The sequence below is a fragment of the Peromyscus leucopus genome, chromosome 6 (assembly GCF_004664715.2).
Source record: "Peromyscus leucopus breed LL Stock chromosome 6, UCI_PerLeu_2.1, whole genome shotgun sequence".
NCBI classification, from domain to species: domain Eukaryota; kingdom Metazoa; phylum Chordata; class Mammalia; order Rodentia; family Cricetidae; genus Peromyscus; species Peromyscus leucopus.
The window spans coordinates 50,574,409-50,588,138 of record NC_051068.1 but is presented as its reverse complement, the minus strand read 5'-3'; the positions used below and the strand labels follow the sequence as shown (position 1 = coordinate 50,588,138).

Sequence of the window (13,730 nt, the reverse complement as noted above, 5' to 3'; positions counted from 1 at the left end):
GAGAAACAAACTATTCAGCAGCATTACCTCATGGGCTTTACTAGAGTTTCTGCCTCCAGGCTCTTCTCTTGAATTCTTTCCTTGACTTCCCTGGATGATGGACTGTAAACTATAAGCAAGATAAACCTTCTCCTTCCAAGTTTGCTTTTGGCCAGTGTTTTATCATAGAAGCACAAAGCAAACTAGAAAGCTGCTCTTACAGATGGAACTGAGTTCAGTTCCCAGCACCGAAATTAGGCAGCCCCAAATTGCCTCCAGCACCAGGGGAATTGATGCCTCTGGTCTCTGTGGACAACCAGTGCATACCCAAGTCCCTCATATACACATAATTATAATTAAAAATAAATATTTAGAAATTCACATTTATATTAAATTACAACATACCATGAGATAAATGCTTTTTTTTTTTGCTACTGCATATAATTTGTTTCTGTTCATAATTGAAGAGCTATCATGGTTTTATCGGAGCCAAACCTCTCAGTAGTTTCTAAACCGATTGCTTAATGTAAAGGAGAGTGAGAAGAGAGATAAAACAGTGGCAAAGAAAGAAAAGGATGAAAGAAAGTGCTCAAGGAAAAGACCAACTCATAGTATCAGGCAGATGGGAATTACAGAAGAGAATGTATGAAAATGTAACCATATGCATTTAAGGAAGATTAAGTTTACTTTAAAAATAAACTTTGATTAGCACGTAAATATTAGATTAAATAATGATATTTCTGAAACAAATGTTTTGTGGTTTCTTCTCACCTCCACTCGTCTCTCCTCCCCTTTCTGTCACCCCACACGGTAGTAGCTTCCTATGCTTCACCTTTTGACTTTTGCCCTTTTCTCTCTTCCGCAACACCTGTGATTTGCCCCCCACCCCACCCCCATCCCCAGCACCAGTGGTAGCCTAGCTAGTATCAGGGCCTCATGTGCTCTCACATGGTTTTCCTAACGTACACACAAACACTCAAATTAGGGTCCACATATGAGAGAGAACATATGATTTTTGTGTTTCTAAATTTGGGTCAACTCAATGTACGTGGAAAAGACAAAAGCTACTATTTAAGATGTTTTAATATACAAAAGAAAATGTGAAAGTGGAGTAATTAAAATTGACAGTTTCATCCAAAGATGTTGAACACTTGTAAAAATATTTGATCTTAATAGAGGGATAATAAGTGCAAACAGGCACAAACTGAAAATTGACGGGCTTTCTTTATACCTTCAGAGAATTAAAGCTGATGCTAAAAGAATTAAACTGAACATTAAAGTCATTTATGTTATTATTTTCATACATTAGAAGTTTCTAATTGTTGTTGCTGAGTAATTTGCCAGTTTATGTATATGTAGGATTGGCAACTAGATTCTATATATTTTAAGGAAAGTTTGAATCAAGTAATTATGAAAATTTTGATATAAAATTTATGTCTCATCTATGTCTATTTTCTATAATTTTAATTGATTTTTTATTTTATAGATGAATATTGTATTTACTTCATTTCTACCCTCTTCACCTTCCAAATTCTCATGTGCTTCCCAAAACCTCCTCTCCTCTTTGTTTTCTTCTTTAGTTACAGTTTAGTAATCCTATAGTTTTATATTTATACATTATATACACACATATCTCACTGAGTTTATTAGTGTTGCTGCTGTGTACATGTGTTTAGGGATGCCATCTCACCACTTGGGGTTGGATAACCAACCAGGGAGCTTTAGAAAAGTGCCTGGAGAAAAGTGATTCTTTCTCAACAGCAATTGTTGCCTATAGCTCTTTATCTAGGGTTGGGGCCTTATGAAATTTTCTACAAATATGTAAACATGACATGTCTCCTGGAATTGTCACTATGCATATCTTGTTTGGGAAACCACATTATTGAGACTTTACAGATACAACATTCCTACTAAGCACAGGAGCTATCATATCACACAGACATCTTATTCTGGCCATTACAGACTTTCTGCCATATGACCAAGCTATACCACAGATTGTCAAACACCCAAAAGATTCTTTCTACTACTGAGAACCTTGCTCATCCTTGTTCACTGTTGCTCTGTTCATAATAGGAAATGGAAACAACTCAAATGCCTTTTAAGTAAAGAATGGATAATGAAAATGTAGCATATATATGCAATAGAATCCTATTTAGCTGTGAATAAAAATAAAATCATTAAGTCTATAAGCATATGGTTAGAAATAGAAAATATACTGATATATACATATGTATGTGATTATAGATAGAAGATAGTTAGATGGATAGTTAGATGGATAGGTAGATAGAAAGATAGATAGATAGATAGATAGATAGATAGATACAGACTTAAATGTAGATAGATAGATACAGATTTAAATGTAGATAGATAGATAGATTGACAGATACAGATTTAAATGTAGTTATGAGATATAGAGGGAATTAATTTTCTCCACAAGAGCCGTAGGCTATATAACAAAACACCAGTACCTCCCTGTCATGTAAAACCTACCTCTTAATTCTTAGAGTAGTAGTCCAAGAGACTCTCAAAACAATTTATGGTCTTTCCATTGATCTTGGTTTATTCCCTGAATTTGAATTTATGTCTCCATTGAAAAAAACCACACACTTTGTACACAATACTTGAAGGAATTAATCTGTAAATGACATAGTAGTTTCCTCTGTGAATACAACATTTAATATCATTGGAAGGTGCTATGCAAGTTGCCAAGGGAAAAAATAGCTGAAAATTCTAGGAACCATGACAATGATTGTCCCAGCAATATGCCCCCAATGGTTAAATAGTGGCTCTTTTATGTAGGGAGTAGTCAATAACTGTCTAGTTGGATTTAAGGTCCATTCAGTAAGAGGGAATTCATGTCTCACACAAAAAACACAGCTAATTACCCATGACTGAAGAGCTCATAGACCCCAGAAGAGAACCCAAGGCTGCCATTTTCTTAAAACAATATAAATTATAACTGTATAAAAATATTTATTTTTATACACACAGATTAGTGAAGATTTCACTTCTTATCCACATTCCTTTCAGCAAGACCTTTCAACAAGACAATGACAAAGATCCTCAACTGGCCAAACTATAGAAAATAAGTGACTATGTGGTAAACAGTCCTAATTAATACATTTATAATAAAACACTCACAAGACAGAAACCCAAGGCAGAGAAATAGTACAGATGAAATTTTATTTCAGCATTTTGAAAATATGTATTTTACTTTGTAGAACCAGCAGCTTGATATTAAATGAGAATGCGACCCATTCATTCATTTGACTATTCTTTCATCAATAGATTTTTAAGTCTTCAGAATAGAATAACTTCTAATAGTTTTGAAAAAGTTCTACCCAGGAATGTGGCTTTTGTTCTTGAGAGGTGATTTTACAAGAACAAGTATATATACATATATACTTGTGTCTTAGTTTTAGCTTCCAAATGGTCATTGTTACCTTGGAACTTAATGGGCTAACATGTATCACCTTTATATACATTGTTTGCCTTCATATATTTTTTCCTAGGGGGTTTGAGAAGAGTTTATGGGGATTTTCTACATGTATTCACACAGTCTATAGGTAGAAAATAATAGTCTCAAAATTTCTGTTATATTGTACTTATTTTCTGCTTATGGAGGCCAGTCTAGGGCAATCTCATCTTATTTCTTTGTAACTAGAAGTTTTTCATTTCTCCCCAGAGTCTTGTAATGATTCAGTCATACTGGTCTTTTGTTGTTTATGTTCACATTTGTACTCCGATTGCCTTGAAAGGGAGTTGTTCTTTCTTCTGTGATCACATTATTTTAATATTGCTCTGTTCAAAACAAAGTGAGAGACTGTTTGCAGAGTTCCAGTACTATGTATGAGTCAAAGTAGACTGCCCTTGTGACAGTAAAGGTGGAAGAGTGGTAAGAGACTATGAGAAATGATCTTATTCTCTCATTGAGCACAAGGTAGTTTCTTTAGCTCTTTTAGGAAAATGAAGGGTATTCTTTAATAAATTTGCCCATAGAATTTGTGAGCAAGATAGATCCATATTATGTCCTATGCTCCCAGAAACCATAGTAATGATACCTTCAATTAGCAACATAATCAATTCTGTAAAGTTTGCAGTATGAACTGAGAAACATTTAGATTATGATTTTGTAAAATAAATTAGTGTCATACATAAAGATAAATGTGTGTTGCTTAAGCCCTACATTTACATTTTCTTCTTATGAATTTCCTCAGTTCTGCTGCTTTAGGGCTAGTAATATACATGATTAAATTTTATATAATCATTATTTTATAATGAAGTATTATCACATAATTGTTTTCATCTGAATGAATCTGATTTTAATTATTTCTTTATAAAGTGAACATCAAGCCTGAGAATGAACAAAATCCAATAGTCTGTAAAGAGACAGCTTCAACGCCATGTGTGGGAGACAGTGACCGAAACTTAGAAGTGGTCCTGAGGGTTCACATACCGTATTCAGTGGCTCTGTAAATCTTTCTGTGCCATTGGAAGTCTTGTGATGTAAGATGTCAGCTCCAACCTTTGATTTATCAAAGTGAAAAAATGCTAGCTAAGTGTTCGTTCTTGTAAATATTTTATAATCTACGTTGTTCAAATGTTTTTTTTAATTTCATAAAAGAAGATAAAAATTCTTAAAACCATGTCCAAATATTGAAATAAAAACATACTCTACAAAGAGTAAAGCCAATTTCAAACAATGACTATGAGATGTTTCAATATTTTCTGCTATCTAGATATCAAAAGCTATCTAAAAACATGGTTATTAATTAACTTGGGATGGCAGAGAGGTATATTTATATAAACCACTTTCAGGGCTGAGTTTTCAGCAATTGAATGTTGAACAGAAGAACATTAAATGTTGATAAGCTTATGAAAGTGCAATAAAACTTTATGAGTAGTCAATATATACCTGAGCAATTTTCTCTGATCATTACTTTAACAGCCTTGTCCAGCTCCAACAGAACACAGCAAACAGGACAGGCTATGAGCTAAGGTAAGTCTCCAGGTCCCATTATATCTCTATGCTCATGTTTCTGAGCAAATATGGTTTTCTTTAATTATGTTAGAAATAGCCCCATTTCTAATTTTTTAATAGTCAAATAGTAAATTTGTCATTCTAAGTATGTTTTTTGTTCTCAAAGCAGAGGAATGAATTTAAATATTATGAAATACAATTTTTTTCTTGCTTGTTCTAACAGTTATTATTCACATATAGGTAGAACCTTGGTTTTGTTTAAATATTTTTATAAAAGAAAATAGATTTGAACATTTAAAAAATACTGGGAAGCCCCAGTTATTGTGAAAGTATTTTTTAAAGAATACCTACATAGGAAGAATAGATTCTAGATTCATTACATATTTTATTATTGCTTGCAGAACCATAGAATAACATCCATCAAGATATCATTTAATAAAGCAGTATTCATGTAAAATTGGTTATCAATTGTAACTTACATAGTTTTCCTGAAAATTAGTATGGTCTGAAAAATAATTGCTGTAATTTTCACTCACAAAGTGGAGAATTTTAGCCCCTATTGATTTTAATACTCATATCTAATTTGAATTTGGAATATAATTTTTGTTCCTGTTTTCTACATAAAGGAATGTTGGTGTCATGATACTATGCATTTTCAATTCTTTTTTGTTTTTATTATATTAGACTTTATAAAATGTATTTTTTCCATTTTTTTTGAGATTACAATATAATTACATTACATCCCTCTACCTTTTCCTCTGCCCAAAACTCTTCCCTGTACTCTCTTCAAATTCATGGCTTCTTTGTTTTTCATTGTTCTTACATATATAAATGCCCACAGCCTCTTGGCTTAGAAATTAATATATAAAAATTCATAATCAGTTGTGGCTTACTGACAAAAATTTTATGTTTAAGCACAAATTTCTTTCTTTCCTCAGATGGCAAAGAAGAAATTCAGCGGATTAGAAATCTCTCTGATTGTCCTCTTTATCATAGTCACGATAATAGCTATTGCTTTGGTTGTTGTTTTAGCAACAAAGGTGCCTGCTGTGGAAGGTAAGTAATACTCTCCATTTTAAGCAGTAGAGGGAAGTTAAGGGAAAGTTACTCCTCAAGTATCTGTGGGTTAAAAACTGTATTGGTGCTTGGTAAAGGGAAGTAATGAATTAACTTTCATAAGTTGCAAGTTGCCCTCTTGCTTCCATGATCATGTAATAACATCAGAACAATACCCCCTGACTAATGAATAAATCAATGAGATCAAAAACAGTTTTTAAATAATTTATGAAAAGTGGTATGAAATGTGAAGAATTCAGTGTAAGTTCCAAAGTTGCTACAACATTTTCTGTCCACTGAATTCTTTTGTTTTCAATAGAAAGCACTAAAATTAAAGAATCTGTGCACTTTGACATTAGTGGACTTCCCAGCATATATTATTTAAGAAAGAGAAATGAAGCAAAGTGGTAAAGCATTAAAACAGGTGGAATAACTTGCTGGTAGGATCTCCCTCCTCCATCTCATCACTCAATTTTGAGGATGCCAAGGTTTTTGCTTTGGTTTTCAGAAATTTGAACAGTACATGGATAGTATAGACAACATTCTCCTTGTCCTTGCTGTAACTGATGAAGTAGAGAATATATGACAAGGTACAAAGAAGGTGATTTAAGACTTTGTGTTTCTAATGATCTTTTCCTATCCTAATTAGAGGTCCTTTATATTATTGTCGACCTCAAATTGTCTTTTCCACTTAAATTTCCATTGACCAGACAGGAGGTGAAGAGGATGTTCTACGGTGTACTTAAGTCAAACATGAGTTAGAGATCCCACCACTGTCACTATCATACCTTCTCCATGTCATTGACAGCTCTATAAAGACAATATTCTCTTTAAAAAGAGGTATTTAGTATGTATACAGTGTTTGGCTGCATGTATGTCTGCAGGCCAGAAGAGGATGTTAGATCTCATTACAGATGGTTGTGAGCCACCATGTACTTGCTGGCAATTGATCTCAGGACCTCTGGAAGAACAATCAGTGCACTTAACCTCTGAGCCATCTCTCGAGCCCCTCTCATTTCCAACAGTTTAAAGAAGATCTAATTAAAATGCCAGGTTCTACCCCCCCAAGACAATATTCATCTCTACTAGAAATCAGACCATGCCCATAATTTAAAAATATTATTTAAACCTTTCGTTTTACTGACCAAGACTTGAATTTTCAGATCTTCTAGAATCAGAAACTGATGTCATTTTAATTAAACATAAAATGAATCAATTTGTTAAAATATTCATTACTTGAGAAATACATAAAAATAATTTTTAATATTTTCATCTTCCAGTAATTGAAAATCCGACTTCAACCCCTAGTCTTGGAAAGTGTCCCAGTGAGCAAGATGATCGTATCAATGAGAGAATAAACTGCATCCCAGAACAAACACCAACACAGGTCTGCCTAGAATGCTCTGGATGATTTTAGGAATAAATACACCATTATATGAAGATAACTACTCAATAGAGGTTAATTCCATATGATTAAAGATCTAAACATAAACTTCACTTATGTTTCCATTATTTCTCTGGATAAACATACCACAGAATATTTTATATTTTAATGAACCTGCTTTTGATTCCTTTGCTCTCCTCAAATTAAGAGGTTAATATCCATCCATACTTACCAAACTGTTGTTGATGTTATAAATCTTCATGAAATTTCCATCGCTCTTCCCTGCTTCTTAATGTATAATCTGTAATAGCACAGGGCCCTTGAATAACACTTGAGCATAAGTTATGTTATTTGTAGTGTCGGTGATAAGAACAATTTCTATAAAATTAAATACTACTCACCTTTCCAAATATATTTCTATTTTATTGTATGACAACTAGAAGAGAAGCTTGTTGGATTCATGTCACCATACATTGACTTAGACTTTTTAATTCACAAAAATTGTGAAAATAAAAGTCAATAAGCATATGTCTATATTTGACAAGTCCTATAATATTTGTTGTGTTTGAATCTCACTTCAACATTCCTTATCAAACTAAATAATAAAATATTTACCAGAACTTTCATGAATTATAATTTACACAGGATTTTCTTATTAGTTTATCAGAAACTATATAAATAAATTAAGTATGCATCATAGTAAACTTACAGTAATAACTCATATTACTCATTGATGGAGTAGCTAAGGAGATCAGTGATTACTGTTATATAGATGGAGGAAAGTCGATATTCTGATTACCATTATTCTCAAGAAATTACTGAAGATTAACTCTAAATTCTTTTTGGAAGAATATTGGTCTTCTAGGAAAGTTACAGATAAAAAGGCAGTGATTTAGCTTTGACGCTATCCATAGGTCTTTCTTGTTTATTCAATCCATTAAGTTACTGAAGAATATTTTTATTTTCACATGCTTAGTAATAACCTAATAGTAATGAACTTAGTTATAAACTAAGCTCCCGAAGTAAACAAATTCTACTTCAGCAAATACATTCAACAAGACAAAGTGAGTCCAACATTGGGTTTCATGCCTGTCATTCCAGCTCCCGGGGAATCTGAGTCAAGATGATCCTAAGTCTGAGGATAGCATGGAGAAATTATCCAAGATTATAAATACGTCTTCAGTGCATTCAGTGGTAGAGTGCTTACAAAGCATAGTAGGGCCTGGCTGGATTGAAAGAACAGGAAATGAAGTTGAGGTAGAAGGAGACAGCAACAGAAAAGGGGTTTCTTGACATTTAGAGAGAGAAAAAAACAACAACTCAAACTTAGTCAAAAATAGTTTATCGCTTTCACGCATTGAATTTTAGACTTAATTGGAAATTCAGAGAGCTTATCAAGGCTAAGTGAATATGTCATAGGAGTTCTACAAGTGTGTACAAAGTTCAGTCTTAGCTCATGTTCCATAAACTAAGTAGGCATTAGTCATTAACTAGTATATTAAAATGTTTTTAATCAGATGATTTTCAAAGGTAAATTTTTACTGCAGAAAACTGATAAAGTAAATGATGAATGAATAAAAAATAAAATGTGCCAGAAATCAGAAAAATGGTCTAAGCATTCTTCCTTCTTTCTCATACTTATAGTATACATTTTAAATGTAATGTTTATTCAAATCATGTTCTGTAGATTTTTATAGTTCTATTTTTAATTATGTGTTTCCAAAACTATTTTCTCAGTAATACCTTGTAAAATCTTTAAGACACTTGAACTGTTAGCTTTACATTTTCTTTAGTGACAAGCTAAAATAGTTTATTAACTTAATGTATATATTTGTAACTCTAAATATGAAATTAGCATTTGAATATATTTTATCTAACCCAAAGAAGGCATTTAAGATTGAGTTAGTCAAAATGATTATTTTCTGCTAATTTCCATAAGTTTTTTATTATAAAATTTTTCTTGGGTTTCATATATTTGAAGATATATCATAATTGATATAAGATTTAAATTTGAAATATAAAACATTGTATATACAGGGCATGAAATTTTTATTGTTCAATAATGACAAGATATATAAGAGTCAAAATGGTAACTTAACAGCTATATTCTCATTCAAAGTGTTTTAGTTCGTTTAGGCTCTGATAACAAATATCTCAAATTTGATAGTTTCTGCACATATTTCCCATAGCTCTGGAAGCTAGTTGTCCAAGACAAAGTAGTCATTTTCACGGATTTATAGTGAGGACTTTGTATTTGTTTTTAAGTATGTGTGCTTATTAACATTATACCCACCCTTCCTGTTCTCTTTCCCAATAACCCTCCTTCCCCCAGTCTCTTCATATTCATGCCTTCTTTTTCTTAATTGTTACATATATACATATAATTGAATAAATACAACCTCCCAAGTCCATTTAGTGTTGCTTGTCTGTGTATGTTTTCAGAGCTGAGGGCTTGGTATTGGATAACCAATTAAGGGCCTTATCCTTTAGGGAGACTGATTCTCCTACTATCAGCAGTTGTTGACTGCCTGCACCTTTTCTAGGAATGGGACCTTGTGAGATTTCCCCATCCACATTTGGCATATTCACTACTTGTATTATTATTCAACTCTTGTGTGGGTAACCGTACTGTTCAGATACCATGGGTGTGTCTCCCTACCATATTTAGAAGAGACTGTGTCACAGCAGATATCCTGTTCTTCTTGAGCTTTAGGTGTAAGACTTGGGCTGTACATGTATCCGTTAGTTCTAGGAAACATACCATTATTTGTTCTTTACATTTTGACAAGTAGTGGCTTCCTGTAATGGTCTCTTTCTGCTGCAAAAGGACACTTCATTTCATCTGGCATGAAAGATCAACTTCTCTGGGGGTATCTAGAGATGAGTTACTACTGTTATTGTAGGTACTCCTTCTTGCCATCCTTACAGGACATTTCTTCAGTGTGCAGAAGGAAGAAAATGTTTTTATAAGGATAGCAATACCCTTGGATGAGGTTCTATACTATGACTTTATTGTAGTTTCTATTCTTCCTTAAGGGCTCTATTGCCAAATAAAGTAATATGGGAAGAAGAGGCAAGGCTTTCCTTCAACATTTGAATTTGAGAACACAATTTTGTTTATACTGATTCAGCTTAGTGCTATATACTTACACAATAGAATTCTAATTATAGTATATATGTATTCATGATGCATAATTAAATAAGAATTGAATTTTTTGCAATTTTATTCATGAGTTTACTTAAATTGTGACTATTAATGGATTTCAGTGTTTCTTAACCTTCTGTCTTTCAAGCAAATCAGAAAGAAACATGAATTTAGAGAAACAAATAAGAGTATTAAAAAATTTAAATACTAGGAAGAACAGCAAAACAAACAAAAGAAACATCAAATTCCACAAATGAACTAAAATTCATACCAATCCCCTTTGAAGTTCATATTGTTTTTAAGCTAACACTATAATGTATGTATGTAGTGAGTTACATTATGCCTGTCAAGTATTTATGTTGTCTTGAAGAGTCCCAAAACTGGACCTTATTTGACAAAAGTGTTTTCAAAGATCTATTTCAAATGTTGACTTTATATAGAGAATCCATTCAGAGTGACAGATAGAATAAAACTGAATGAAGATCAGAGCTAAGGGATGCCAACTCTTCCTGGAGCCACTGGGAGTCATGGAAAAAAAGGAGGATTTTCCTCTGGATCCTCAAAAGCAGCATGGCTGCCTGAACACCTTGAGTTAGCACATCAAACCAGTAGTGCTCTGAGAGTTTATGTCTGTTGCTTTAAGGCACCTTTTATTTTATGGTTTTTATGGCAGCCAAAGGAAAGTACTAATAGAGTATATTTTGAGAAATTTACTATAATTCCACTTTACTTTTTGCTTTGTCAAACTATGCTTATAATGTGCTCTGTTTTTTTTAAACATAACCTCACACATTTTCCGATTATTACATCTATGTCTTGTTCTACTTTTGTATTTGAACTAAATTAAATAAAACATCTTTGAAAGTTTGATATAATGGCCATTGTTTTAATTATTTTCCAGCATATCTTTGTGTTGTTGGGGATGTTTTGACAGGTTACGGAACTTGAGATAACAACTGTCCAATTAAAGGCTGTATATGAGTGGTTTCAACTGATACTTTTGCACTCTCACCTGTAATGTATGCATGTGCATGACTGTGTACATGACTGTGTACATGAAGCCATTTTAATGTGATAGAAAGATAGAAGATAGGAGTTTAAAGCATATATTCAGTTGATCAACACGTACAACTTGAAAAACTGTTTTCACAAAAATAGTTATGAAAACATTGTACCAGTATTCAAATTGTAAAAATGTTTCATAATTGAAAATTATATTATATGGCTATTCAATTGCACTATTGATAATGTTCACCATCATTATGCCATTCAACATTTTAAGCATGTGTGCATTTATGGCTTTTTCTACTTTCTATGATTTTTTTAAAGTAGGAAGTAAAATCAATCACTCTAAGTCAACATTTTGTAATGTTTATTAAATTATGGTAATTTTTTGTGACTATTTAAAATAACTCATCTGCTAAGATGTTTAGCTAATAAATGGTTGTAAATTTGTTATAAACCTTTGGGCTGAGAATGTGATTAAGTGGTTGAACAGTTATCTAGGATGCACAAGATCCTGTTTGTAAGCACTAATCTTTGCTGCATGGTATATGGGATGGAATTGAATCTAAATTTTTATTTAAGTAACTTCACCTGCTTTTGATGCTTAATGAACACAACATATGTATTTAAATTCTTCCTTATTAGTATCATGATGAAGGAAAAATCATAATTAATGAAGAGCATAAAGTTTTAAAATGTGTGTGCTTAGAGTGATAACAATAAGTGAAAACAGACTCTAGTACGTCTGATTACAGTGCCAAACATTTTATTCATTTAAAAATATTTTACCAGGCAAAATGTGAAGAGCGTGGCTGTTGCTGGAGCCCATGGAACAACTCTATCATTCCTTGGTGCTTCTTTGTAAATAACCATGGCTATAATGCTGAGGAAGTAACTGTAAATGATACTGGTAAGGAGTGTCCTTGTCATGATAGATCAGAATATGTTCTAAGTTAAAAGATTTTATTTTATGTTTTTCTTGAAAATAATATCTTCAATAGAATCTATTAAGTACATATAGCAAAATACAATATTGAGGCATTTTTCACAGTTTCATCATGTAATATAAAAAAGAAACAGTTATTTATACTATAAGAAAATTATTAGTAGAGATAAATTATGAATAATTGTTAATATCCATAAATTATTTCAAATGCATGTGCTTTTCTCCACCTTTATTTAAGGACTTGAAGCCAAATTGAACAGGATCCCTTCTCCTACTCTATTTGGAGAAGACATTCAAAGTGTCCTCCTCACAACTCAGAGTCAAACTGCAAATCGTTTGCGGTTCAAGGTTTGACTTTTACTATTTCTAAAGATTTATTTCTCTTTAGTTTATGTGTGCAAAGTTTGTCTGTTTATGTCTGTGTGTGTTTGTTTGTGTGTGTGTTTCACCAGAGAGCAGTACCCATAGAGGACAGATGAGGCCAATGTATCTCCGGGAACTGGATTTAGAGATGGTTATGAGGCATCATGAATATACTGAGAACTAAATCCATGTCTTTTGCAAGAACAGCAAAAGACATTAACTATAGAGCCATCTCTACAGCCTTTGGCTTTTAATATTTCTAAGAAAGATTTTGTGATAAAGTGTACTTAAAAAACATACTTTGGGCCGGGCAGTGGTGGCACACGCCTTTAATACCAGCACTTGGGAGGCAGAGGCAGGCGGATCTCTGTGAGTTTGAGGCCAGCCTGGGCTACCAAGTGAGTTCCAGGAAAGGCACAAAGCTACATAGAGAAACCCTGTCTCGAAAAACCAAAAAAAAAAAAAAAAAAAAAAAAAAAAAAAAAACATACTTTGTCTTTCTCCTTTCCATGTGTTGTCCACTGTGAGAAATATTTATGTCAAAAAAAATAACTACAATACTAGTTACCCTCTTATGTGTCATTCTCTCCTTGAAGACAATATAATAAGAAAAGTTTCTTTTGTAGTCATTTTTCAAGAATTCAAGCAATGCATGGTAATTTAAAGTTTGCTTTGATAAAAGTTGATAGTGCTCTATGAATGCAGTGGTTGAAACTTCATACTTGAGTTTAAAGTAAGAGACTGTTGGCTTATAGGAAGGGATTAGTCATGTGCATGTATGCTCACACATAAAAAGATATAATCTGGAGAGGAAAAAAATGACTGCAATTTTTAGGAACACATTAAAAATAAATGACTTAAATTATTTATA

At 32.6% G+C, this 13,730-nt stretch overlaps 1 protein-coding gene across 1 annotated transcript in view; it reads left to right on the top strand.

The window, feature by feature from the left end:
• Positions 1 to 4,680: 4,680 nt before the first annotated feature.
• Si (sucrase-isomaltase) overlaps positions 4,681 to 13,730 on the top strand; it is a 74,775-nt gene continuing 65,725 nt past the window's right edge. The window contains exons 1-5 of the mRNA XM_028867202.2: positions 4,681 to 4,978; positions 5,899 to 6,016; positions 7,297 to 7,403; positions 12,343 to 12,460; positions 12,735 to 12,844. Of these exons, the coding sequence (XP_028723035.1) occupies positions 5,899 to 6,016; positions 7,297 to 7,403; positions 12,343 to 12,460; positions 12,735 to 12,844 (453 nt within the window). The 5' untranslated portion in view covers positions 4,681 to 4,978. The remainder of the gene's footprint in view (positions 4,979 to 5,898; positions 6,017 to 7,296; positions 7,404 to 12,342; positions 12,461 to 12,734; positions 12,845 to 13,730) is intronic.